Genomic DNA, 25927 nt, shown 5'->3' with positions numbered 1-25927 from the left:
GTCAGCCTTCTTACCTGGACATGAGGCAGGAGGGATAAGGGTGCAGCAGAGACCTTCCTAGAACTATGCAGCAGGAGGCCCACTGACAGTGTTAAGAAAGATGCTATGGAAACAGCAGCTGTATACAAAAGGTTTAATTTTGATATAGGAGGTGGAAGGCTGGGTGACTAGGAAGTGCTTTAAAGAAACTGCCCACCCTAGTGCTCCTGTCATTGGAACTATGACATGGCTTGCCCTTCATAGCCATGGGTGACCCTCAGCATGGATCTTCCTGTCACTCTACCCACAGAGGTAGAGCTCAGCTATCCATCTTCACAAAGACTTTGGGTCGGGAAAAGATCTTGATAGCCTCATCTATTTGCACCAGTTTCCGTTCCAGTTCAGCACGGTGGCCTTGGGCTCTCAGAGAGTCTGCCCCAGCAGGTAGTAGGACTAGTTCACGCAGCAGCTGGCTCTGGCCTACAAGAAGGCATGGGAACAGTGAATGTTGGGTAGGCGTGCACGGTGCCCCGTGGGTTCCCTTTCAGCCACCCCTGCCCAAGTACTCACTCTGGAGCAGACTGTTCAGGGTCTCTAGTCGCTGGTTCTCAGGCATGAGTGTGTGGCCAGGGGGCACGGCAGGGTCTGGCTGGCTACGCTGACGAGCTTCAGCTTCCCTCCGCCACAGATCCCTGCGTTCCAACAGGCTGTAAAGTCACAGGACCCCCAGGGTTGAGGACACCAAAGCAGACTGGCTCCCACCCCCCACAAAGGTCCCTAACCATACTTGTTGGCCCATGGAACCTACTAATGGGGCACATGGCCTTTCTGTGTGGCATTGTAGTGTTCCTGGGCTTGCCGCTGCTGTTCCAGAGCCTGTGTGAGGACCTGCAGGGAGCGGGAATGGCGCCGCGGGGCTCTCTTGGCAGCTCGGGCATTGTGACTAATGAAATCCACACCCAGGCCTGGCCCCTGCAGGAACATGGCAAGCATGGCGGGGATCCTGTAGCACTCTGTCGTACCTCTGTACCCCAGCCCCAGGACGGCTGGCTAATGGCCTCTCTAGTCCACACAGATTCTCTCACCTTGGCTTTGGCACCTGGCAGGGCAGGCTGAGGACTGGAGACGCGGGATGGTGGGAGCCCAGGTCCACAGCGGGAGTGTGCCCGAAGGAAGTGGGCAGGCTCCGTCACAGAGGCAGGGCCAGGCTCCTGGGAGGTAGGCACAGCAGAGGAATCAGGGAGGCTGCAGACAGGGTCCTAAGCCATAAACTATTTCCTGTTCTGTCTCTCCTTCCTTTAAGTTCCTCTCTATGCTCATTTCGATGGGCCGCCTCCTTGAAGGAATACGTCTCAACATTTAAATGGGCTTTTCTCTTAAAACCTCAAGAGAACAAACTACCTGCTGTCCACATTCGTCTTCATTTAGCTATCATCCTTTTCTCCATTTTTATTTATTTATTTATTTTTGGTTTTTCAGGACAGGGTTTCTGTGTAGCCCTGGCTGTCCTGGAACTCACTCTGTAGACCAGGGTGTCCTTGAATTCATACAGATCTGCCTGTCTCTGCCTCCCGAGTGCTGGGATAAAAGGCATGCGCCTCCACCACCCGGCTCCCTTACTCCTTAACCAAGCTTTTTGGCTCTAGCACCCCAAAGTTACTGAGGGTTGCCTCCAAGCCCTAGAAACCAAGGATGCTTCCTTCAAGCTACTGACCTCAATTTAATTGTCAATAACACTCTGGTCTCACTGACTAGATCGAGAGCTATGTATCCATCTGCTTCCTGGACACAGTCCTACCCCCTGGCAGTCCCACAGATGCTTCAGCCTGAATACACTCTCATGTGACCTTGTCTTTTCTCTCAGTCCTCTGTCTCCTTCAGGGTCCCTGCATAGAGACATGGTAACTACCACCAAAACCTAAACATAACCCTCCGCTCTTTCCTCAGAAATACATGTTTCAAGGAATGGTGGTACATGCCTATAGTCCCGGGACTCGGAAGGATTGACAATCTGAGGCCAGTCTAGGCTATGGAGAGAATTCAAGGGCAGCTTGGGGCTAAACAGCTAGCTTGGGTTTCAGAAATGAGCTGGAAGTGGTGGTCCAAACCTATTATCGCAACAACTAGGAGGCTAAGGCAGGAGGACTGTTAAAAGTTCAAGGCCAGCCTGGGCTACATAATGAGTTTGAGGCTAGACTGGGTTACATAGTGAGATCGTGCCTCAAAAGAAAGTAGTGGGGGGAACGGAGGAGAAGGCTAGAGAGATGGCCCAGCATTTAAGAGCACTGGATGCTCTTCCAGGGGACCTGGATTCCGTTCCCAATATCACATGGCAGCTCACGGCAGTCTGGAACTCCAGTTCCAGGAGATCTGATGCCTTCTTTTGGCCTCTGTGATACATAGACTCGCAGGCAAAACACCCATACACATAATGTTTTTATCTGAAAAAATTAATTAATTAATTAAAAGAAAAAGAAAGTGGTGTGGTAGGAAACACCTTTAATTCCAGTACTTGGGAGGTGGAGAAAGGAGAGTCAGGAGTTCAAAGGTTATAACTTTATCTCATGTACACAGAGTTTGAGGTCAGCCTGAGTTACATGAAACAGACAGGGGCAGAAAAATTGAGAATGAATTAGTAGGAAGGCTGGGGTATAACTTAGTGAGTGGTACAGTGTATGCCTAGGGTGTATGAGTCCCTGGATTTGGTCTCCAACATCACAAATAAATAATGTTGACAAGCAGCTTAGGTAGTTCTTTAAGGTATGTGTCCAGCTGGCTTTCAACTCTAACCTTCTATAAATACAGTGATACCCACTCTCCCCATTGCCCCGATCCCAGAACTTCTTTCTTCTCTTTCCCTAGCCTAATTCTTACTTTCCCTGATGCCAATCAGCTCCCCAGAAAAGGTCCACCCCAGGTGTCTTAGCCTTTATGATCCCCACCCCATATACACACCCTGTAAGTTAGGTCAGGGTATAACTGTCTGTTGACCAAGACTGACATTATGGCTGGTTCCCAGGGACAGATACCTTCATCCTGGCCTTGACTCGAGACTCCACATTGTCGTACTTGGGTGAGCGCCACAGTGCCTTCAGGGGCTTAGGCTGGCCCTGCTCCCGGCTGCGTTCTTGATCTTGGAAGCGCCTCTGAATCTCTCTGATCCGCCTCAGGTTTTCCTTCTCATGGTCTTTTGAATCCTTTCCTGGGGAAGAACTATTGCTAGGGACAGCCCTACAAATGGCCGTGCAACTTAAGAGTGGAGCACATGTAGGCTGACACCTACAGGCAGAACTTTCTCCTGGACGATCTGGTGAAGAGATGCCTAGTATATGAGAGGCCCTGGATGGACCTTCTCTGAGGAGCTGATTGGCATCTCCAACATTACATACACAGCACTGTTATCACTTTATTCTCTTCTTACCCAGTATTCCTCCTGGTTATCCTCTACATTTTGATACTAAAGTTTACCACTAATCACCTTTTCCTGTCTTGTTTATTGCCTCTAACTGCGAGGCCCATACTTTTAAGCCTGTTTTCCAAACACCTATAAGACTTAGTACAAGAAGTAGGCTACTTAAGCAATGTTCCATCAAGGTGTGAATGCTTGAAGCTAGGATTTCCTACGTAAGGACGAATTCTGATCCTGCCAGGACATAGTGCATTTATTTCATCCTCCTTTTGTGCTAGGAAAACTAACACCCAGAAAAGTGCATAATTACCTGGGCTCAAGGCAATTAAGGTGCATCCTATTTTAATCTCTGCTTTTGACCTCCCAATGCCCCATACCCCTCTGGGAAGGACTTACTCTTAGGAGACACCCCTGAACCAAGGGAGATGCCCCCCAGTTGCAGCAGCACGTCCCCCACGCCTCGCTGACCACGCTCTAGGATCTCTAGGGCTCCAGGCCTGATGCGGGGGCCACGAGGAGGACAGGAGTCCAGGTCGCGACCTGAAGTCAGCAGGTCCAGCTTCAGCGTGTTTCCTTCCAGGCGACCTTGGGCTGAGGAGCAAGAAGCGGTGGAAAGCCGTGCTTAGTGACGGCGCGGTGTACTTGCCTGCCGCGGGACCCCGCAACTCACCCGAGGCCGGCCGCCTGTAGTAGTCCGGGCAGAGTGTAGGGTCTGGGGGAATGGGTCCAGAGATGCGGGACGGGCCCTCGCACATGATTCTACCGCAGCCCTGCAACCATGCACCGAAGCCTACTGCGCTGCGTAACTCCGACCCCCAATCCCTGTCGGGTGCTTCCACCCTCGACCCGAGCCCTGCAGTCCCGCAATACCCGCCATTCCCGCCCGGCCCCTAGGCTGAGCCTGCGCCACCGCCCCGCGACCGGGATCCTAGCCCACTGCCCTGAGGTGTTCGCGACCCCCTCCCCCGCCGCGCCCCATCGGGGGCTCTCACTGGAGCAGTTTTACCGCCAACTGTTGCAAGCCGGTAGGAGTTGCTGTTGCTTGGCAACAAATGGCTTCCTGAGGTCAGGGGTCAAATGATTTTGGCGAAAAGCCTTCTGGGCTTTGTAGTTGCAGATGAGGAGCTAGTGTAAGTCTCCGGTCTCAGCAGGATCCTCATCTGCCAACACTGAGTACACCAGTCCAACCCCCATCTGAGCCCGCCGTCTTCTCCTAGCAACCGTCAAGGGAAGCACTGAGTTCGCACAACCATGGCCTCAGCAGGGGCCCAGAGGCAACCAGAAGCCCAGAATGGGGAGGCAGTAGGATTAGCCCAGGTTGCAGAGATCCCTGAGGTGAAGCTCGGGAGGTGGAGTGGTAGGGCAGGAGAAGCGGGACTCTAGGTGACCCAACTCCCTAACTGCCCGGCCAAGCCCTGCAAGTAGAGGGGTCTGAGCTGGTAGCCTTCATGTCATATTTTGTGGCCAATATTGGACTTTGAATGACTGATTCCCTGCAACGCTTTGCCTGGCCGTTGGCTGCTATGTGTATCTTCTAGTGTCCAGGACCAGGAGAAAAGTGTCTGGTGCCCGCACATGAGACCTGCAGACCCCCAAGTGAAGACAAGTGTTCAATAGGACACAGCTTCGAGCCGGAGCTCCAGGAGGAAGGAATAAACCGGGGAGAAGAAAGACTCAATCCAGGGGTGGAAGCAGGAGAGGAGAGAGGACCCAAGCCGGCATCATCCATTGTGAGGCCCAGTCATGGAACCAAGAGAAAGCCCATCAAGTGAGGGACTTTCAGAGGGAAGGAGCTGCTGGGCTGGGGAGGGGGTTTTTACACCCCGATAGTCCTAAATTCTGATACCTTTGAGGTAGAAATCTTTGTCTTCTGCTGCTACCTCTAACTCCCAAGTAGAACCTTCTGTTTCTCTAGAACAGGAGTCTAAGGAAAAGACAAAGATTTGGAGCATTCTGGTTTTGTAGGAAACTGCTACGAGTGTTGGGTCTCTATTGGGCTTGGGGCTTCACTGACCAAGAAAGGGGCAGCTAACTAGTCCTGGCATTGGTGGGCAGGCAGGGCTAGGATCCAAAGACTAAAGCCTACCTCTGTCAGGCCTCTTGTCCCAGGCTTGGCTACCATAGCCCTCCCAGGGCCAAGCTACCATGCCCAACCTAGGGCTGAAGCTGAACTGCCACCAGGGATGCTGCTGCAGAAGGAGGAGCCAGAGGGCAGCCACAGTGAGTCTTCACTGCCTGCTAAACAGCACAAAAAAGCCAAGAAGCGCAAGAGTGTAGGGGCTCCTGTGCCCCCAGCTGTAGCCAGCACACCTGCACCCACAGAGACGCTGGGGCTGGAGCGTGAGTAGCCCTCCCTGGGGTTACCTTTCTTTGTCTTCTCAGTCCGACATGGGACCACCGGGCACTCCAGTCTTTACCCTGCCTGGGTTCTTGCAGGAAAAGCCCAGCGCCTGCGGCCACTGTACCAATACATCAACTATTGCAACCCCGAGCTGAATCAGGCCGGGGACGGCGACGGAGAGCCAGAGGTGGAGCCCGAGTCGGAGTTAGCCCCGGCTCCTGAGGAGGCAGGTGCGGAACAGCTGCACTTGCGGGCCTTGCTGCCCGTGGCAGGTGAGCTGGGCTTAGGCCTCGCTTTGCCCTGCCCTAACACATTAGTGCCTCTCACGCACACCCTTCCTTCTCTAGGGCAGGAGGTTGGAGGGGAGCCTGGGGGGTTGTCCAATCTGAGGGTGAGTGGCAGGCTCAAGGCTGAGGTGGATAAGACAACCCAAGTGGATATTGACAAGATGTTGAGTGTCTGTGCCGCCCCTCTTGTGCCCCCACTCTCCCCTCAGTACAAGTGACATGTCTCTACCCTGGGCCTAAACTAGGACTGTGAGCTCAGGCCTGGGCCGTCAGGTGGAGGGAGGAATTTAGTCTTTTTATCTATGCTTGGAATTTATCTGTACTTGGGAATTTGGACTTGCTGAAAATAAATATTTCCCATCTTGAAGACTGATTCCTCAAATACGATGTCTGAATTGGGGAAAAGGCTGGGGAGAAGGGAGGAGGGTTCACCTGTGCAGCGTTTGCCTGATGGGTCATCTGGACCAGCTGGGACCTGGTCAAGTGTGTCAGGGTGGGTGAGGGTGTTGTGAATATTTTCCTGGAGAGACACACACATTTACTCACCCCAGACAGGGAGCCCAGGACAGACCCGACCCAAGAACAGATACCACCGAAGCCCAACTTGGTGAACCGATGACTTTTATTGGGGTTACTTACAGGAATATGGGTGAGGGGTTACTACGGGAGCAGAAATGCCTCAAAGGCAGCTGCAGCACCCCAGCCCACCCCAGCATGGGTGACAGCTCACAGGAGCTGGGAACTTGGAGCATGTTGCACAGCCTGGAGGCGGTTCAACAGGTTCGAGTGTCCCTTCCAGGTGCTTCAGGCGCTTGGTGGGTTTCTGCTTTTTCCAGGCCTCTGGTCTGTCTAGTCTCGAAGTCCTTTAAGAGGCACCACAGCTCCTTCCCTATGAGAGAGACTCGCAGCTTTTATGGTGAATCTGGTCAGTTTCAGGAACTTCTTGAAGCTATTTTGAGTTGTTTACCTTCCTGTTTAAGGAGCCTCCTCCAGGATGGAGTGTTTCCATATCAGAGGAAAGTGTTACACACAGAGGTAGGTAGGCATGGTGCCCAGGCTCTGTGCTCCCCACCCCCATGGTGTCTGCCTGAGGGTCAGACCTACTGATGTTAGGCAGTGAGGGAGAGGAATTTGGGACGGAGTGAAGAAGAGTGTTAGGAACCAGTGTTCGATCCCATTGCCTGTCTCTTGGAGGGCCTACATTTGCCCTTACTTCAAGGGGATCAAATCTGGGATCAACCTCTGAGGAGGCAAAGTTCATTTGTCTGACCCAAGACTGGCATTTTAGAAAGTTTACTACTAACCAGTTGTGGTGGTGCATACCTGTGGCTGGGGACCTGGGCTTAGGCCTTGCTCTGCCCTTGAATTTGGGAGGTAGAGGCAGGCAGAATTAGAGTTAAAGGCCAATCTCATTTGCATAGTGAATTCAAGGCCAGGGTATACTATAGGAGACCCTATCTTTTAAAAAAAAAAAGAAAGGAGGGGAGGTGTGGGGGGGTGACACACACATTTAATTCCAGCATTCAGGAGGCAGAGGCAGGCAGACCTCAGTCAGTTCAAGGTCAGCCTGGTCTACAAAGCAAGTTCTAGTACAGCCAGGGCTACACAGAAAAAACCCCTCTCTCAAAAACAGTAGAGGAAAAAAAAAGTTACAGGAGCCAAACTTGGTGATGCACACCTTTAACCCCAGGACTCTGGAGGTGGAGACGAGGGAATTTCTGAGTTTGAGGCCAGCCTGGTCTACAGAGTAGTTCCAGGAGCTAGGGCTACACAGAAAGACCCTATCTCCAAAAACCAAAACAAGAAAGAAAACGGGGGAGGGGGAGATGGCTCTTGGTAAAAAGCACTTACTGCTTTTGCAGGGGACCAGGTTCAGTTCCCAGCACTCACACAGAACCTTACTCCTGTCCCAGGATCTGACACCTCTTCTGGCCTCTGCCTGTCCCAGGCACACACTGCAGTGTATAGACATGCATGCAGGCAAAACACTGCAGTGTACAGACATGCATGCAGGCAAAACACTCATATGCATTAAATTTTTTTTTTAAAAAATGCTCCCATTCATTGTCACAGAGCAAGCAGACCACACTTTGCCCGCTAATGGTCCCTGGTGGTGGATGGTAGGGACAGTGAAGGCCCTGTCACTGGATGGCTACTGCCTCTGGTCCCATAGACAGCTCTCTGGGAAAAGCAGATGAGTGAGCGATGTTGTGGAGACAAGACCACAGGTCTTCCTGCATGCCCCTCAAATACGGGGCTTCCACGTGAAATGTTTTTCTTCCTGTATCAGGCTAAGATCCTGGTGCCACTTCTGACTCTATTTCTACAAGTGAATCTATCTAAATTGAGAGGTCGGAACATGGGCCTGGGTCTCAAAAATCTCCAGGTAGGTGGCTCAAAAGTGCCCCCCTGCCTGTGGTCTCTGGTATTACAGATACATGTAATAATCCTGCTGCACATAGCCTGCATCCTTGATGATGTCACTGTCCCTATTGCATCTTGCTATTTTTACTCACTGCTTTGAAACTTACTGGCTGTGTGTATGTTCCTGATCAACCAGACCTTGTATTGCTTTCATTCTGCACATGGGGCTTTCTCTGCCTAAGATGCCTTTGTTCCTTTATCCTTCTACCTGGTTAGTGCATACATATCACACATACCACATATATATCACACATATCACATACATATACACCTATATACCACATACATCATATATGCATGTATATACACATACCACACACATAAACATACATATATACCACACACATCACATATGTACACAATACATACATACCACAATACCACATACAAATACATACCACACACGTCACATATGTACACAATATACATATCACACACCACATACATAGATGAATACATACCGCACACACCATATACATACATGCATACATACATACTACACACATCCTCTTTCACGGAGTCAGGAAGCACCAGTGTTGCCCTGAATTTGTGGCATTTTTATACCATGAATTGTATATCTTCACCAGACTGTGCACCCCTGGATCACACATCATTGGGTCACACCTACCTAGGGACTCCCATCGAAGGCCTCAAGGAGGTCAAAGTCAAGGAGGCCACAGAGATGACAGGTAGGAAACAGAGCAGCTAAAGCCATCTCAAGTCCACAGTCTCATGCAGGGCCTCTAGAATAAGGGCCCAGCGTGGTCACTGGATGCGGATGAGGTGGGCAGGTGCAGGTGACAGCAGATGGGAAGGGTCCAGTCTCCTAGCACCGTTCTCGGCTGCTCCCTCCGTTGGAAAGCTACCCAGATGCTTTCTGGCCCACAGCAAGGTCACTGGCAAGCCATCTCCCCATCTGCCTACAGTAATGGCTCCACCACCTCAGGTGATACTGTCCACAGGGGCCACGCAGACAGAACCTTGCCCAGGGATGAGATGGGCATAGAGAAGTATGTTGCAGAGCTAGGTAACTAAGTGTGACCTCATATGACTGAGGAAGTCATGTGTGCAGAGATGTGGCTTTACAGAAAACCCTGGGGTCTATCCGGTCCTGCTGGGAGTTCTACACCATCTGTGACATGGCCCAAGCATATGAAGCATTTCCTCTTTGTCTGCAGAGCTGGAAGTGCAGAGATCGAGTATGGAGAGGAAAGTCCATGTTCCTGAGGCCTAGACCAGCAGTATTGTCTTAGCAGCAAGGGACTGTTATGTTCTCGTGCTCACGTAGGAACGCAGATGGGGGTGACGAGGACAGATGGGGACAAGTGATGCCCTTTCAGGCCTATGATAACTCTGGGACAAAGCTGTCCCGACGTGGGAGATGTCAACAGGAAGGCTGTTCCGTGTGGTGGAAGCCGAGGACATGGCTAGCAGGGACGCGGGCTGGACAGGTATGAGGTGATGAAGAAGAGAGGAAACAAACAGGAGTCCTTACCATGGTAGGGAGGAGTTACATGTCAAGAAAGAGTTAAGCTCTACTGTGGCCTAAACACTACATGTGAGAGAGTTACACGGTAGGAGGGAGCTGAGCCCTGCTGGGGCCTAGACTGGGGATATTTTCAAGAGACGTGTTATCTCTTGGACTTTTACTTCTCTTTATGCCAAGAACTGTATCTTAGCTGCTTTGAGAAATAGTTCCAAAAGAGCTGTTTTGTCCTGCTGCTTCTGTAAACCTGCTTGTTTGTTTGTTTTGTTTTTGTTTTTTTGGCTTTTCAAGACAGGATTTCTCTGTAGCTTTGAAGCCTGTCCTGGAACTAGCTCTGTAGACCAGGCTGGTCTCAAACTCACAGAGATCCGTCTGCTTCTGCCTCCTGAGTGCTGGGATTAAAGGCGTGCACCACCGCCTGGCTGTTTTTATATTTTCAAGATAGGTTTCTCTGTGTAGCCCTAGCTGTCCTGGAACTCGATTTGTAGACTAGGCAGGCCTCAAACTCAAGAGATCCACCTGCTTCTGCCTCCCAAGTGCTGGGATTAAACATGCTGGTTTTTAAAAATTGAGAAAAATGAATTTTTAGAAGTCCAATCATGCAAACTAAAATGTAAAGCCCGCCAATCAGGGCAATGCCCAGAGGTGATCCTGAACATAGAGCCAAAAGGAACTGCATGAGACAAGGGATCAGGGTCTGGCCACTCTGAGGATTAGCTTGAGTTATCATCAGCCGATACAATAAAGTTGAGTTTTCCATCCCTCCAAGTGCAGACTGGTGATGCCTGGGGGGAGGGGTCTGCTCCTCACACAGCCTGGCATTGTGGAGAAACTGTTTCTGAAGCAAAGAACAAGGACTAGTGAGATGGTTGGGGAGGCAGGAAGCGGGTGTCATGTCTCGGTAAGCACAAAGCATAGAGTTTTATTGAAGATCAATGCCTTAACGGTATTTTGGAAGTTCTATCTAGTTGGAGTATCAAAGGGGAGAGCTAAGGCAGAAGGAACTTTTATTTGAAAATATAGTCCTGGGAGATGCTGCTGTCTCCTTCCAGGAGGGGGCGCTGCAGGACAGGCCTGGAACTAATTAGGCTCAGTCACCCCTGGGCTCTCACCCACAAGTATCTGGGCCTTAAGGCTCAACTCATGCCTTTCCCAGTGACTGTGCCAGAGGGATGGAGAGATGTCAGGAGCCTGGATCTAGGTTCTGAGAGGTGCTCTCAAAGTCCCGCCTCATGACCGCTCACCACCTGCTCAGTACTGGAGTCTCTCTCCAAAGTTCTCTGACCTGAACACTGCTCTGGGCCAGAAAAAAAGGCTCTCTCACAAATACATCTTTGGACTTCTCGGCCATTCTCAAACTTAGGCAGGAACTTGGCATCTTTTTGTCTTGTTTTGATTTTTTTTCAGGACAGGGTTTTTCTGTGTAACATTTCTGGCTGTCCTGGAACTTGCTTTGTAGACCAGGCTGGCCTCAAACTCACAGAGATGCTGGGATTAAAGGTGTGCACCACTGCCTGAATGGGACCTTGGCACCTTAGTAAGACACACAGGGACAGCTGGAGCTGAGCGGAATGTTCTAGAGACGGGTACTGTACAGTGCCTTCCTAGTTCAGATCAGGCTGAATCCTGCTGCAGAGGGGTCAATGCCTAGGCCTCTGGGAGAAGCGCAGGAATAAGGTGGTTTAAGGTCAGAAGCTGGAGTCTTATTATCAAGTAACTGCCTCTTTGTGCCTTCTACTCTAAATGGATTTTATTTTGAGAAAGGTTCTTGCTCTGTAGCCCTGGCTGACCTGGAATCCTTATGTAGACCAAGCTGGCCTTGAACTTGCAGCGAGCGAGCCCCCTGCTTCTGTGTACCAAATGCTAGGATTACAGATGTACAGCACCGTGCCCAGCCCTAATGAACACATTAACAGTGCCTTTCTGAATGGCTTAGAGATTGAATGTAATAATCTGCATGGAGTGATTTACTCTGGGGGACCAGAACACCAACGGCACTCCAACCTTACTCTACCTCCTAAGGACAGTGTTTGCAATCAGGACACTGCAGGGAACAGGCCTGATAATTCCTACAAGTGATGCCAAGAGGAAGAGGAAGGTCTCCCCAGGGCTTTTTGGCAAGGAGCCCAGGATTTGAAGGAGGAAGGACTGGAGGAGGAGCAGAGTTCAGAGGCTTCGCAATCCAGCAGCTTGGCAAAGAAGACAATGGGGGCAGATTTGTCCTTCAAGACCCCACCCAGCTCAGGCCTGTCCCTAACTGCAACAGCTAGTTAATAAACATGGCTGGTGACTAGCCAGCTGACTCAGGCAGTGCCAGTTAAACCTGCTCCAAAGGGTGGCATAGGACCCTTCCTCCTTAAGCTCCTCCCTGAGGGCTCTCCTGAAGCCACACCACAGCTTCAAGAACAGAAGCCTGGGGCTGGAGATGGCCCAGCAGTTAAAATTGCTTACTGCCTTCACAGAGGATCCAGGTTCAGTTCCCAGCATCCACATCAGCTAACTCGCTATTTCGTGCTCCAGGAAATCTGATGTCATCTATTAGACTCTTTGGGCACCTGCACACATGTATACACGCATACAGACCGACAGACAGACAGACACACACACACACACACCAAATCTAAAAAACAACAAAAAGAAAAGGAACCTTTCATGACCTCCTGTCTAGGGCCCAGGCTCTCCTCCCATCTTCCTGAAACGGCACACTTGGCAGAAGCCTGACAGAAAGCCTCACGCCCTGTCTACTACGGATATTTGGAGAACTTCTGGGACTCGGCCATGAGCTGAGCCATTAGCTCAGAGCTGCGGTGTAGTCCATGAGAAAAGGGGGAAAACAACCAATCTACAGCAACAAACAAGCATTCTATTATTAAGGAAACCCAACCCCAAACAAACGAGCACACACCATGATGTCACATTTTTTCTGACTGATTTACTGACATTTCTCAGATGTCGTACAGCTCCGCTTTGTCTCCGCTCTGCCAACTCAGGGCCTCCTCCCCATGTATATACAGACATCTCCTTTTCTGTGGGAAGAGCCTGCCTGGGGGCTGGAAGGGTCTGATCTCATGGGAGGGCGGGTGAAGGTCCCTAAGGGATGACCTGGTGCCCTCACCAGTCCTGAGATGCCCCCGTCTAAGACGGGCAAGGCTTCCTGCCATCTCCCCTTAGGACTCGACCAAGCTAGTTCCTTTTATTGGGCTCTCTCATCCTGTCAGACCACAAATCAGGCTGAACAGCACACAGATGGATCTTTTTCTGCCCCTGCTCTCCGGTAGAACCAAAGGGCCAGGTCCCAGCCCTGTCCTGCATACACGGCTAGCCTGAGATACGGCAGCAGGGGCACTGGCCGCCTTGCAAGTCTGAGAAGTCATTAACGGACAGATGGGCTTTTTCCTGGGCCACCTTCAACCAGCTCCTAGCCCTGGACCAAGCTGATTTATTAAACGAAAGACACTGTCTCTGCTATAGCCAGTCCCAGCTCCCAGTCCCGCCCTGGTCCCTCTGCCCTGTGGGAGGAAGGATGTGTAGGCTCACAGGTTGTTCCGCTGAAGTGCTTCACATAGGTTCTGGTTGGCATCTGGCTCCTCGGTCAGCATCTCCACAGTCTCCCACTCCCCAGATCGGCTGGACCTTTTAATGGCATCTACCACGCTCTGCATATATAGTCCATCCTCAAATGAGGCAGCCATAGAGACCGGGGTGCGGTCCCAGGTACGGCGATCCCCCTGGCCCTGGAAGGACTGGCGTAAGGCCTGCACCATATAGACCATACCTTTCAAGTAGAGCAGCGGGACATCCTGGAGACCCTGCTCCGGGAGCCCCGCACCCACAGTCAGCGAGTCTCTCACCAGCAGCTCCTCCTGTGCGGCTGAGTTCTTCTGCCCATAGAGGTCAGCTCCCCGGGCAACAAGGCGTCCTGCTGAGCCCACAACCATGACTTCATGTACAAAGGCACCTGGCATGTTGAAGTTGAGTGTCACTGTGCTGCACACCCCCCCACCCATGAGCATCTGGAAAAAGCAGAAGTCATCGCTGGTGACGTGCCGGATGCCGCGGATGGTGGCGTTCTGCCGCACAAAGGTCTTGAGGAGCCCATGCACCTTCTCAGCTTTCTGGCCAGTCAGGTGGGTCAGCAGGTCCACGATGTAGGTGCCCATGGTGTGCAGGCCCCCGCCACCCATGAGCTCATCACATATCCAGCCATAGCTGGGGCTGAGCAGGCTCCCAGAGTAGATGCGGGCGTCACAGATCATCACTGCACCCACATAGTGCTCCGCGATCAGTTGCTTCATGCGCACGAAAGCAGGCAAGAAGCGCAGCACGTTGCCCACCAGGCTCATCAGCTGTGGGTAGTAGCGAGACGCTGTCACCATCCGGAAGGCGTCCACTGATGTCGCTGCTTTCTCACACACCACATTCTTCCCGATGCCTGTGAATAAAAGACAACGGGGAATCCTCAAACTTTCACGAGATTCGCCTTGTAGGGGGCTGGAGAGATGGCTCAGGGGTTAAGAGCACTGCCTGCTCTTCCAGAGGTCCTGAGTTCAATTCCCAGCAACCACATGGTGTTCACAACCACCTGTAGAAAGATCTCTTCTGGCCTATAGAACACTGTATACATAATGAATAAATAAATCTTTAAAAAAAAAAAGATTTGCTTTGTAGGGGAAAAAAATCTTTTTTTTTTTTTGGTGGGGAACACAAGTTTTTCCATGTAGCTTTGACTGGCCTGGAATTCGTTCTGTAGACCAGGCTGGCTTCCAACTCAAAGATCTGCCTGCCTCTGCCTCCCAGGTGCTGGGATCAAAGGCCTGCAGTAGCACAACACAATTTTATTTCTCAGGTCTGACAAGGTGGGATACACCTGTAATCTCAGCACTGGGTGGGATGGAGACAGGAAGAACTGGAGTTTAAGGCCAGCCTGGATTACGTAAGAGTCAGTCTACACACACACACACACACACACACACACACACACACACCTCTAGATGGCTCAGGAATATCCCCTGTAGAAACAGGTAATCTGGAAGGGAAGAGATTTAGAACATACTGAAAAGGTCTCAGTGCCTGGGTTCTTTCATTGGAGTGGTGGTGGGTATTGGAATGGTCAGGACCATGTGAGGCTTCACAGGGGAGTTAACGGGGTTAAGGAAGCAGGGGCATAGGGCACACAGAGAGGGGGTGACATATGCCAAGACTTTAAGGCAGAGAAGAGCCAAGAGTTAGACTTGCTAGCATCCTGGCTGCCTGTCAGGACATAGAACCAGAGAGATTACATGCTATTTAAAGCGATATGGGAAAGTAGATGGGCAACAGGCACCACTCACCCCCGAGATATTCAAGGTAAGATCCAAACTGGGACTCCAGAGAGTCCCTAGCTCAAAGCTTCCCCATCTGGGTTTCCTGAGTGAAAAAAATCACTGGAGGCACCTCATATGTACCATTTTCAAAAATATTTTGTCTGTGTGGTGTATGAAAGTCTACATGTTTGCATGCATGCATGTGTCTGTGTAGTTGGTCATACAATACATGCATACGGAGGCCAGATCCAAAACCAGGTGTCCACTTCTACCCCTTTTCAGGTTTTCATACATAGTCTCTCTATGTAGCCACAGCTGACCTTAAACTCACTTTGTAGACCAGGCTGGCCTCGAACTCACAGAGAACCCCCGCTTCTGCCCCGAGTGCGGGGATTAAAGGCGTGTGCCACCACGCCAAGCTATCTGACTTGAATACATGCTGTGGACTTGGTCTTCAAGCTGCATCCAGAATCTGACCAGTTCTGTCACTGTCCCCATTCAGATTATCACGGTTTTGTTTTGCTTGGATTGTAACAACAGTCACTTCTTGGTAGATGAGAAACAAGAAGATCAAGAGTTCAAGGCCAGTCTTGGCTACACAGCTTGTGTGAGGCCATATCTCAAACAACCACTCCCCTACTCCCAAAGTCACTTAACTGCTCTCTGCCTCTGCTCTGGCAGCCCTTCTGTTTCCTCACAGCATGGCAGTCATAATTCTGTTCAAGCTTGTTACAGTATCACATTCTCCAAAGGTCCATGTGTAAAAGGTTTGATCCCCAACACCTGGTGCTACTGGGATCAGAAACCCTTGGCAGGAACTGAGGCCACTGGAGGCCGTGTCTTTGAATGTGGTGCTGAGTTCCTGGCCTTCCCCTGTTCTTTCTCTTTGCTTCGCTGCTGCTGTGAAGTACAGAGTTCTGCTCCTAAGCTGGGCACGGTGGCTCACACCTGCAGTCACAGTAATCAGAGGTTCAAACAGGAAGATTATGAGCCTGAGGCCAGCCAAGGCTACACAGCGACAGCCTGTCTCTCACACACACAGGGCAGCCTTGTTCCACCACACGCTCTTTGCCTTACTCTTCTGGATCACATGGATCCACAGGTGATGAAGCTACTCCAAGGTTAAAAGGCTAAAACCGCCAGCAAAGCAAATCTTTCCTTTTAAGCTCAGAGATTCTCCTGCCACTGCCTGAAAGTGTTGGGATTAGCAAGTGGCATTCGCCTGGCTAGCCTGTCCTTTTAAATTGTGGATCTCAAATATTTTGTTCCCGTAATGGAAAGCTAACGTAATATAAAACTTAGGATGGATCAGAATATCTCTCCCAAAAAGAGCCTTCCAATGGATTCACCTCTCATTCAGAATAAAAGTCAAAGTCCAACCACCAGGCATGATAGCATGTGCCTGTAATTCCAGCACTTGGGAGGCGAGGAATTGTAGGCCTGCCTGGACTATATCAAAAGACTTTGTCCCAAAAAGAATTAGTGTAGTGTGAATTCTAATTGGTCTTAATAATAAAAACCTGGAGTCAGATATTAGGGGGTGAAAGCTGAAAGATCAGAGGAGCGAAGCAGCCAGCCACTAGTTCTTACTGCTACGGAATCCTCAGACCAAATGAGGCATCCTGTCTACAAGTCCTCAGTCCGAATCACCAGACTGAATGCGGTAGCTCCTGTCTCACAGACTACTCTAGCCAGGACTTGAGACAAACCCTGCACTTTCCCATTACACAGAGACTGGATAAGAAATGATAAGCTACCTCTCCCAGGGCTTGACAATTAACTCAAATTTTTCTTTTCAGGATCCCCTAAAGATAGAAAATGAATTAGGTACAACCTCCTGGAATCACCAAAATAGGATAGATAATGGAGTATTTTTTCTGAATTTGTCAAATGCTAATGACTAGACATTGTTAATGTAATTATTGCCTGTACATATTGTATATAGCTATTATGTTTATAGTTTTTCTTATATTAGTTATAACCTTTTTTAAATTTTAGATAAAAAAGAGGAAATGTGGTGATATTTTGTTCAGGATCTAATAAAGCTTGCCTGAAGATCAGAGTGTGGAGCTAGTTAGCCATAGAAGCCAGGCAGCGGTGGCTCACACCTTTAATTCCAGTATTCGGGAGTCACACGCCTTTAATCCCAACACTAGGGAGGTGGAGACAGGAAGGGATATGGCTGGGTGGAGAGAGGAATAAAAAGAGGAAGGAGACAGGAGCTCACTGCACTCAGTATGGGGATTCGGTCTGAGGACCTGTAGAGACAGTATACACCATTCCGTCTGGGAATTTCATAGAGATAAGAACTAGTGGCTGGCTAGTCTGCTTCTCTGATCTTCAGGCAAGCTTTATTTGTTAGATCACAAACAAAATCTCACCACAGATTAGGGCCGGGGTGATGGCTCAGTGGGGATTTGGGGGAAGCCCTATGCAAGCCTGATGACCTGAGTTCAATCCCCAGATTCTACAGTAGAAAAAACTGACACCAGAAAGTCATCCGCTGAGCCCCACCATGTATTCTGTGGCACATGTACATGCACACATACACACACCTTACATACACATGTACGATGACATATATGACAATTTTTGTTTGTTTGTTTTTGAGACAGGGTTTCTCTGTGTAATAGTCTTATTTGTTCTGGAACTCGCTTTATAGGCCAGGCTGGCCTTAAACTCACAGAAATCAGCCGCCTGAATGCTGGGATCAAAAGCATGTGCCACCATGCCTGACTGATAATAAATTTTAAAAGTAAAAACTTGCCTGGCATATACATTCAATTTCAGCCTGGAAATTTAGAAAGATCCAGTCTCAAAATAAAAAGGAAAAGAAGATAAAGACGAGCCCAGCCCTTGCTCCGCACACACGAAGCCCTAGGGTCAGCCCCAGGCACTGAAAAAACACAAAGTTCTATTAGTGGTCTACTGATACAACCTTCATTTCTGACCAGAGACCCTTCCAAAACCTTCTTTTAGCTCTTTCTCTCTACCGTGGTCCCTCCTCTGCTCAGCCTGTACTGGCTGCCGGGTGAAGATGGTGCTGTTGTGCTTGAAAGCCTGGTGGTTGGGGAGAGGCAGCGGTCATTAGCACCAAGAAAGCTAACAGGCAGAACTGGATACCATCACAGTAAGGGAAGTCTTGCGAGAGATTACACTCTGCAGACCAGACTGGCCTCGAACTCAGAGACTGGTGCTCTTAACCAATGAGACGTCTCTCCAGCCTCCCACTCCCCCCGCCCAACCCACTTTCTTTTTTTAACTGAAAAGGTTTTATAGAGCTGGAGAGATGACGTAGTGGTTAAGAGCACTTGCTTCTCTTGCAGAGAACCAGTATTCTCAACCACTGAGCCATCTCTCTAGTCATTTTGTGTGTGTGTGTGTGTGTGTGTGTATGTGTGTGTGTGTGTGTGTGTGTGTGTGTTTAAGACAAGGTTTTTCTATGTAGTCCAGGCTGTCATGGAACTCACTATGTAGACCAGGCTGGCTACAGAGATCTGCCAGTCTCTGACTTCTGGTCGCTGGAATTAAAGGTGGGTGCGGTGCCACCATACCCAGCCCAGATACTAGAAATACGAGTGTGCAAACCAGCAGAGCAGGCTCTCACTCTTGCCTACAGCCCATCTCCATTCTTTCCTGGCCACAGGTCCATTGTTAGCGCTCTGGCCACCAGCAAGATAGACCACATGGACGGGAACTGTAAGCGTCATATTTACCCAGTATGCCAGGTCCTGGGTCAAAAACTGGGGAACACTTTAGGGGCTCATATGACCATACGGTAAAAATGTAGACTGCATAGCAGGAATCTGGTCTGGCCTGGGCTAAGAGGCTTCATAAGGAACTGGAGTTCTTTTTATTTTTAAAGATTTAGTTATTTATTATGTATACAGTGTTCTGCCTGCATGTCTGCCTGCAGGCCAGAAGAGAGCGCAAGATCTCATTACAGATGGTTGTGAGTCCTAGGTCCTGGACTTGTGGGTCCTGGGAATTGAACTCAGGACCTCTGGAAGAGCAGCCAGTGCTCTTAACCACTGAGCCATTTCTCCAGCCCAGAACTGGAGTTCTTGAAATTAAATTATCTGGGTCAGTGTGCTTAGAGAGTGATCTTTTGTTATGAGAAAAGAATTAATAAATTTAATGAGTGTATAAGATATACATAGACATACATGTATTTATCTAATCTTAATTAGTTTTGTAAACTTTATTCCTTAAAAACAATAAAAGCTCTTTTAAACAACACAAACACACCAAAAGTAACCAGACCCCAAGTCTACACATCTCAGTGAATTTCTATATATTCTGAAGCTGTGGAGCTTCACATTGGGTTTTATACTTTCAGTATGGAATATGTTTTTGTGCACTTATTAATCGCCAAATATGAAAAAATCCTTAGCAGCATTAGAACCAGAAAACAAATCGTTCCTTGTCCTTTTTCATAACTTGGTTGGGGAGCCAGCTGGTGGGTAAGGTGCTGTCGCACACACGAGGGCCTGAGTGGGTTCCCGGCAGCCATGAGAAAACCGGGCATGTGGTAAGAACAAATAACTGAGGATGAGGATGCAGGGGTGGACACAGACAGATGTACCCCAGGGGCTTCCTGGCTGGCCAGCCTAGTGGAGATGGAGAACTCCTGGTTCAGTGTCTCAAAAAATAAACTAGATAGTGCTGGAGAGAGAGCTCCAAGTCCAATTCCCAGCACTCGCGTGGGCCGCTCATAACTGCCTGTAACTCCAGCTCCAGGAAGATCTGACAGGCTTCCTCCCCGGGCACCCACAGTCACATGTACCCCCCAGCCCTGCAAATTATAAATGAAATTACCCAGTATCAAGTTCTAGCCTCTATGTGTGGCATGAAAAGGACATGCATTCCTACACACAGTGTGTACACAAGGACACCACAACACAAAATAAAAATAAAAATACTCTAATGAGAAGGAAAAACAATTTTACCTATAGCCCAAGACTTAGAAAATACCCAAGTAACATTCCTGGGCTGATGTGGGATTCCCCTCGGTGTGCTGTGAATACCATTAGTGAATAAAGAAACTGCCTTGACCTGTTGATAGGGCAGAACTTAGGTAGGCTGAGGGTGGGGGAGAAACTAAACTGAATGCTGGGAGAAAGGAGGCAGAGTGAGGAGAAGCCATGTAGCCCCACCAGAGACAGACAGAACTTTACCTGGTAAGTCACAGCCATGTGGCGATACACAGATTAATAGGAGTGGGTTAAATTAAGATGTAAGAGTCAGCCAATAAGAAGCCAGAGCTAATGGGCCAAGCATTGATTTAATTAATACAGTTTCTGTGATTATTTCGGGGCTGAGCAGTGGGAAACAACAGGAGGCCTCCGTTGCCTTTCTTTTTCTTTTGTTTAGGGTACTGGGTATTGAACCCAAAGTCTCTGCACCCTAGCTCTACCTACAAGCCACACCTCCAAGTCCCAGTGAGCCTCATTCAGATTTATGTGAGTGCTGGGAATTGAACTCAGGACCTCTGGAAGAGCAGCCAGTGCTCTTAACTGCTAAGCCATCTCTCCAGACCCTGAACCATATCCTTTATGCGACAACAAAGACATTGCTATGGGTCTGTGACCCTTCACCTACAGCATGCATCAGAACCACCTAGGAAGCTGCCAACCCCAGAGAGGGAAAACCTCATATATGCTCCAGGTCGAAGGGAGCTCAGTTAAAATTAGACTATTCCGACATCTTCTAAGGACTCTCTTGTCTTCTGCCAACTCTAAACAGACTGCGGTTATAAAGCTTGGAACCTTAATTTAAAAAACATAAAGAAAAAGAGCAAGAGAGATCCAATAACAGAAAGAAAAGAAGCCAGGAGTAATTGTGCACATGTGTGCATACACACACACACACCCAGCACTCAGAAGGGTGAGGCAGGATTGTGAGTTGGGGGACAGCCTGGACTACATAGGTAAACTCTTGTCTCAAGATATGTATGATGAAAGAAAAATCTGTCCGTAGTTCACAATCAGGTAGAATTCACTAGGAACTGAAGATCAGTTGACGGGGCCACACCCAGCCAGGGTCAGAGGTCCCCAAGCCCAGTTTCCCAAGGGAGTGGAAACGTAAGCGAGCTGCCCCGTGGCTGGTGTAGGGAAAGCCAGGGCTGACAGACGGCCTTCCTGCTGTCTGGCAGTATGAGATTGCAGCTTGCCAGGAAGGGTGATGCTCACTACAGTCAAGGGCTGACAAAGCAGGGAACCGGCAGTCTTCTAGACAGCCTCCGCTCCTTCCTGTGGGGCCCTGTGCTACACAGTGGCAGAGCACACACAGCGGTCACAGCTGATCCGCAGGCCCAGAGGCAGACCTGAGAGTCAACACCCGCACATCTCTAGCTCCTTGACGGGCTGAGTGTTGGCTCTGAGGGTTACTAGTGAACAGGGGGTACAGAAGGTCGAACTATTCTTTCCTCTTGAGAGCAGACGCAGAAGAAGAAGGAATGCCCAGGCCTGTGAGAGGGCAGTGAGCTGTGGAGGACCGCCCAGAGGGAAACACATTCTGCCTGCTGCGGTCTGAAGGTACATACCTAGGGCCTTCACGGATATCTGCCGGGTGAGCGGAGGTGGGATGTTGATGCACACCAGGTCTACATCTTGATGCAGCAAGACGTCATCGGTCCGGCTGGTGTAGAAAGTGATGTTCATCTCCTCAGCCAGCTGCTTTGCTTCCTCCTCAGTCTTCCCCCACAGGGCCTCCACGGTGAACCCCTCTGCCCTCAGCAGTGGTACTAGGACCCGGGCTGAGCTGCCAGTCCCAAACACGCCCACTCCTGGCAGCAACTTCATTCTGGCCTCTGCTCAGTGACTCATCTCCTTACAAGGGTCTCCAGGATGGAGCTAACTTTCCCATAGTCCCGGTCAAACATGGTTCCTAAAACAGTAAGAAACAACTCATTAGTGGGGGAGATCATACTCAGTGGGACCTACATTTTTGGATAATTTGAAAGCAATTAAGTTTTCTGACCCCAAAGAACAGATGAAGTATTTTTCCAAAATAAAAAGCTGAACGGTTTTGTCCCTTAAACACTGATACCACACAGTCACCTGTTAAGACACAGAGAAAACAAAACAAAACAAAACAAACAAGCCGGGTGGTGGTGGTGTACACCTTTCATTCCAGCACTCAGGAGGCAGAGGCAAGCAGATCTCTGTGAGTTCGAGGCCAGCCTGGTCTACAAGAGCTAGTTCCAGGACAGGCTCCAAAGCTACAGAGAAACCCTGTCTCAAAAACCAAGAAAAAAAATGATAAGTAGGGGGTCAAATCTGGGCAAGTAATTTAGCCTTCAAAGCTTCAATCACAAAAAAGGACTGATCTTAAATTTCCTCTCTTAAAAAGTATTTACTTGATGTGTGTGTGTGGTGTGTGTGTGTGTACCTGACGTCGGTGCATTGCACAGATGCTGGGAACAGAACCCAGGTCCTCCGCAAGAGCAGTGATACTCTTAAGCACTCAGTTATTTCTCCAGCCCTTAAAGTTCTTCCTCGCTGCAAACATTTAGTGGTTTCACGATACCACAGTTGGAAAAAGTGGGAAATAAAAAGCAGCAGCTGCAGCTGCAGCACTATGAAGACAAGCACCTGGAGCCTCAGGCAGGCGCGTGGTGCATGCGAGGGCAGTCAAAAAAGACTGAAAAAAATCAGGAAGAAAAAAGGAAGTCAAACATGGTGACACACTCTTTTAATCCCAGTACTCAGGAAGCAGAGGTAGGTAGATCTCTGAGTTTGAGTCCAGCCTGGTCTACATACAGAGTTCCAGGACACCCAGGGCTATACAGAGACCCTGTCTCAAAACAAAACAAACAAACCAAAACACCAAAAGTAAAACAAAGAGACTGAAAAACAAGGGTAGCTAATAAAAATGACAGATTAGATAAATAACACTGGGCACTAAAACCATGTGGCACAGGGCCCTCGACTGCTTGAAAGGCACTCCCACACGCTCACTGGGGGAGGGGGTATCTGGTTCACAAGGTACCCTGCATCATCCTGTACTGGGGACAGTACATCTGTGCCTTTGAGGACCACTGAAACAAGCATGCAGGCAGTCAGCAACTGCAGCGCCTCCAGGATTTTTTGTTTTGTTTGTGTGTATGTCATTAGAATATTTGTTTATTTACTTATTTATAAACAGGGTCTTGTGCATCCTAGGGTAGCCTCAACCTATGAACCACACCTGGTTTTAGGTGCCAGGGAATGAACCTAGGGCTTCATGTGTGCCAGACAAAGCTTTCTACCAAATGAAGCACATTCTCAGCTCTGGTTTATGCAATCTTTTGTGTCCACTATGGATGTGGAGCCTGGCTGGCCCCTGTACACTACCATTGGAATTTTCTTACCTTATTTATTTACTTTAAACACAGGGTCTTACTATGAAGGCCTGTGTGCCTGAAATTCAATACGTAGATCAGGCTACCCTCAAATGTACAGAGATATACCTATCTTTGCTTTCATGCTGGGACTTCAGGTCTGAGCCACTATGCCTGGCTCTGCAGACCACTGATTATTAAAAGCCAGGGATAGAGACTGCAGAAATGGCTCAGTGGTTAAGAGCACTAGCTGGTCTTCCAGAGGACCCGGGATCAATTCCCAGCACCCACATGGCAGCTCACAACTGTTTGTTACTCAAGTTCCAGTAGATCTGACTCCCTCAAACACCAATGCATATAAAAATTAGAAAAAAAAAAAGCCAGGGATGTCCATATTCTCTCTAAAATTATGCCCAGGACAACCTAACTCTTCCTATTTCACACTGCGCTCCTAACTACTCTAGTCATATAGGCTGCATATGCACACACATATCAATATTTATTTTTTAAAACGGGTTTTTTCTGTATAGCCCTGGCTGTCCTGGAACTCTATTTATAGACTAGGCTGGCTATATCAGAGATCCATTAGCTTCTGCCTCCCAAGTGTTGGGATTAAAAGTCATTCACCAGCAGTGGCGGTGGCACATGCCTTTAATCCCAGCACTCAAGAGGCAGAGACAGGTGGATTTTTGTGAGTTCGAGGCCAGCCTGGTCTATAGGGCTTGTTCCAGGACAGGCTCTGAAGTTACACAGAGAGACGCTGTCTCAAAAAAACAAACAAAACAAAAACAAAAACAAAACCCAAAAAACCCCAAAACAACCCCCCCAAAAAAACATGCACAGGTGTGTGATTTGCAAAAAAAAAACCCATGGATATGGATATAAACACACACATTCTTAAGCATTGGTGGTATAAAATAACAAATTAGATTTTTTTTTATAACCTGTTTTACTATCACTGACTTAAGTGAGGTCAATTTCATTAACACCCACAGAGGGGCCTCTGAGGAAGCTAAATGGTGTGAAACTAAGCAAGCTGGATGACTGAGTATATCCTGCTCAAGCAGAAACAGCTAGTTTCCTGGGTTATTTTGGTGGCTACTCTTTCTTGCCCCTAAATGTCTTACTCTTTATCTTAAAATCATTGCATATGCCTTTCCCATGCCTCTGAAGATCTAGACAAATCCAGCCTCATCAAGTTCCTGTGCGTTCCAATCACCACATCTTGTCAGGAATGCAGAGTGCAAGTACTAGGTGATCGGAGGCAGGGATTCAAATCTGACTCTGCCTCTTACCAGCAAGGTGGCCTTCACATGGGTGGCCAAGGAACTGGTCACTTTCTTTCTCTCCACTCTGGGTTTTTGAGACATGTTTCATACTATAGCCTATAGTTACTGTGTAACCTCAAACTCACAGCAAAGTCTCAGCTTCCCAGAGCTGTGATTACACGTGTAATCACAGAAGGCTCAGCTTTTTAAAAGGATTATGTATCTTTGGACTTACAGTCTCTGTGTGGAAGAGAGATAAGACATGAGCAAAGTACAATGATGTGTGTGTGTGTGTGTGTGTATGTTTGAAAATGCTGTAACTAAGTCGGGCATACATGCAGAGGTCAGAGAATCACTGAGAGTTAGTTGTCTCCACCATGCGTTCTGGGGACCAAACTGAGGTCATCACACTAGTGCAGGGAGTGCCTGTGCCCACTGAGTCATCTCACTGGCCCAAAATTTCATTTTCAAAGAACCAATAAATAGTTATATCTAATATTCAGAAGCAGCAAAATAAATAAACAAGTAAATAAATAGTAGGGACTATAGAGACAGCTCGGGGTACAAGTGCTTGCAATGTGAACATGAAGACATGAATTCAAATTCCAACACCTATGTTCAAAGTCAAGTATGACTTTGTGAGCCTACAACCCCAGCAGTTGGGACAGAAACAGGTGGTTCCCAAGAGCTTGCGGGCCATCAGTCTAGCCAGAATGGTAAGCTTCTGGTTCAGTGAGAGACCTTGTCTCACTGGAATAAGGTACAGAGTAATAGAGGAGGTCATCTGGCATCTTTCTCTGGCTCCCAAAGTCACGTGCCCATATGTGGGCACCACACCCTCCACACACAAATCAAACCAACAGCTCTGCAGGACAGCAAAGGTAACCTTGAGCTGACTGCACGGACACCCGATCAGGCAGTATTAGCCTGTCTTTAAGTCCACATAATCTTGTCTTAAAGCTGGGAAAACAGACTTTTTCATAGCGGGCTGTGAGCAGTAGACTTGTGGAAACCGCCCCAGGCTACTTGGCTCTCCTGAGACTCTGGAAGCTACTGTCAGACACGTGTGGCCTTAAAGCAGCCCGACTCTATCCTTAGTGACCGGTG

The 25927-nt window shown here is 49.0% G+C and overlaps 3 protein-coding genes across 5 annotated transcripts in view; 1 reads left to right on the top strand and 2 right to left on the bottom strand.

Annotated features, from left to right (window-relative positions):
* Nucleotides 1-119: 119 nt before the first annotated feature.
* Enkd1 (enkurin domain containing 1) lies at nucleotides 120-4414 on the bottom strand. The gene is made up of 8 exons (XM_048437093.3): nucleotides 4381-4414; nucleotides 4059-4158; nucleotides 3785-3979; nucleotides 3009-3181; nucleotides 1065-1190; nucleotides 788-951; nucleotides 550-686; nucleotides 120-459 (listed from the first exon to the last, which is right to left on the bottom strand). Exons 2-8 carry the CDS (start codon nucleotides 4141-4143, stop codon nucleotides 299-301), a joined length of 1041 nt encoding a protein of 346 aa, XP_048293050.3. The 5' UTR covers nucleotides 4144-4158; nucleotides 4381-4414; the 3' UTR covers nucleotides 120-298.
* Nucleotides 4415-4605: 191 nt separating this feature from the next.
* On the top strand, nucleotides 4606-6383 carry C22H16orf86 (chromosome 22 C16orf86 homolog). Its single transcript, XM_048437098.2, has 4 exons — nucleotides 4606-4723; nucleotides 4927-5156; nucleotides 5484-5728; nucleotides 5825-6383. The coding sequence occupies exons 1-4, from the start codon at nucleotides 4640-4642 to the stop codon at nucleotides 6232-6234; spliced, it is 969 nt and encodes a 322-aa protein (XP_048293055.1). The 5' UTR covers nucleotides 4606-4639; the 3' UTR covers nucleotides 6235-6383.
* A 237-nt stretch (nucleotides 6384-6620) lies between these two features.
* Gfod2 (Gfo/Idh/MocA-like oxidoreductase domain containing 2) overlaps nucleotides 6621-25927 on the bottom strand; it is a 42257-nt gene continuing 22950 nt past the window's right edge. For 2 of the 3 annotated variants that reach the window (XM_048437089.3, XM_085681662.2), the window contains exons 2-4: nucleotides 21774-22117; nucleotides 13464-14358; nucleotides 6621-6905 (exon numbers count right to left, since the gene is read on the bottom strand). In XM_048437089.3, the coding sequence (XP_048293046.1) occupies nucleotides 6866-6905; nucleotides 13464-14358; nucleotides 21774-22032 (1194 nt within the window). In that variant the 5' untranslated portion in view covers nucleotides 22033-22117 and the 3' untranslated portion in view covers nucleotides 6621-6865. Of the gene's footprint in view, nucleotides 14359-21773; nucleotides 22118-25927 lie in introns of all 3 variants that reach the window. The other variant, XM_085681663.2, reaches the window with a different exon arrangement.

This window comes from Myodes glareolus, chromosome 22 (assembly GCF_982192425.1).
Source record: "Myodes glareolus chromosome 22, mMyoGla1.1, whole genome shotgun sequence".
In the NCBI taxonomy this organism is placed as follows: Eukaryota; Metazoa; Chordata; class Mammalia; order Rodentia; family Cricetidae; genus Myodes; species Myodes glareolus.
The sequence above is the reverse complement of the archived record's forward strand: the minus strand, read 5'-3'. Positions and strand labels throughout refer to the sequence as shown.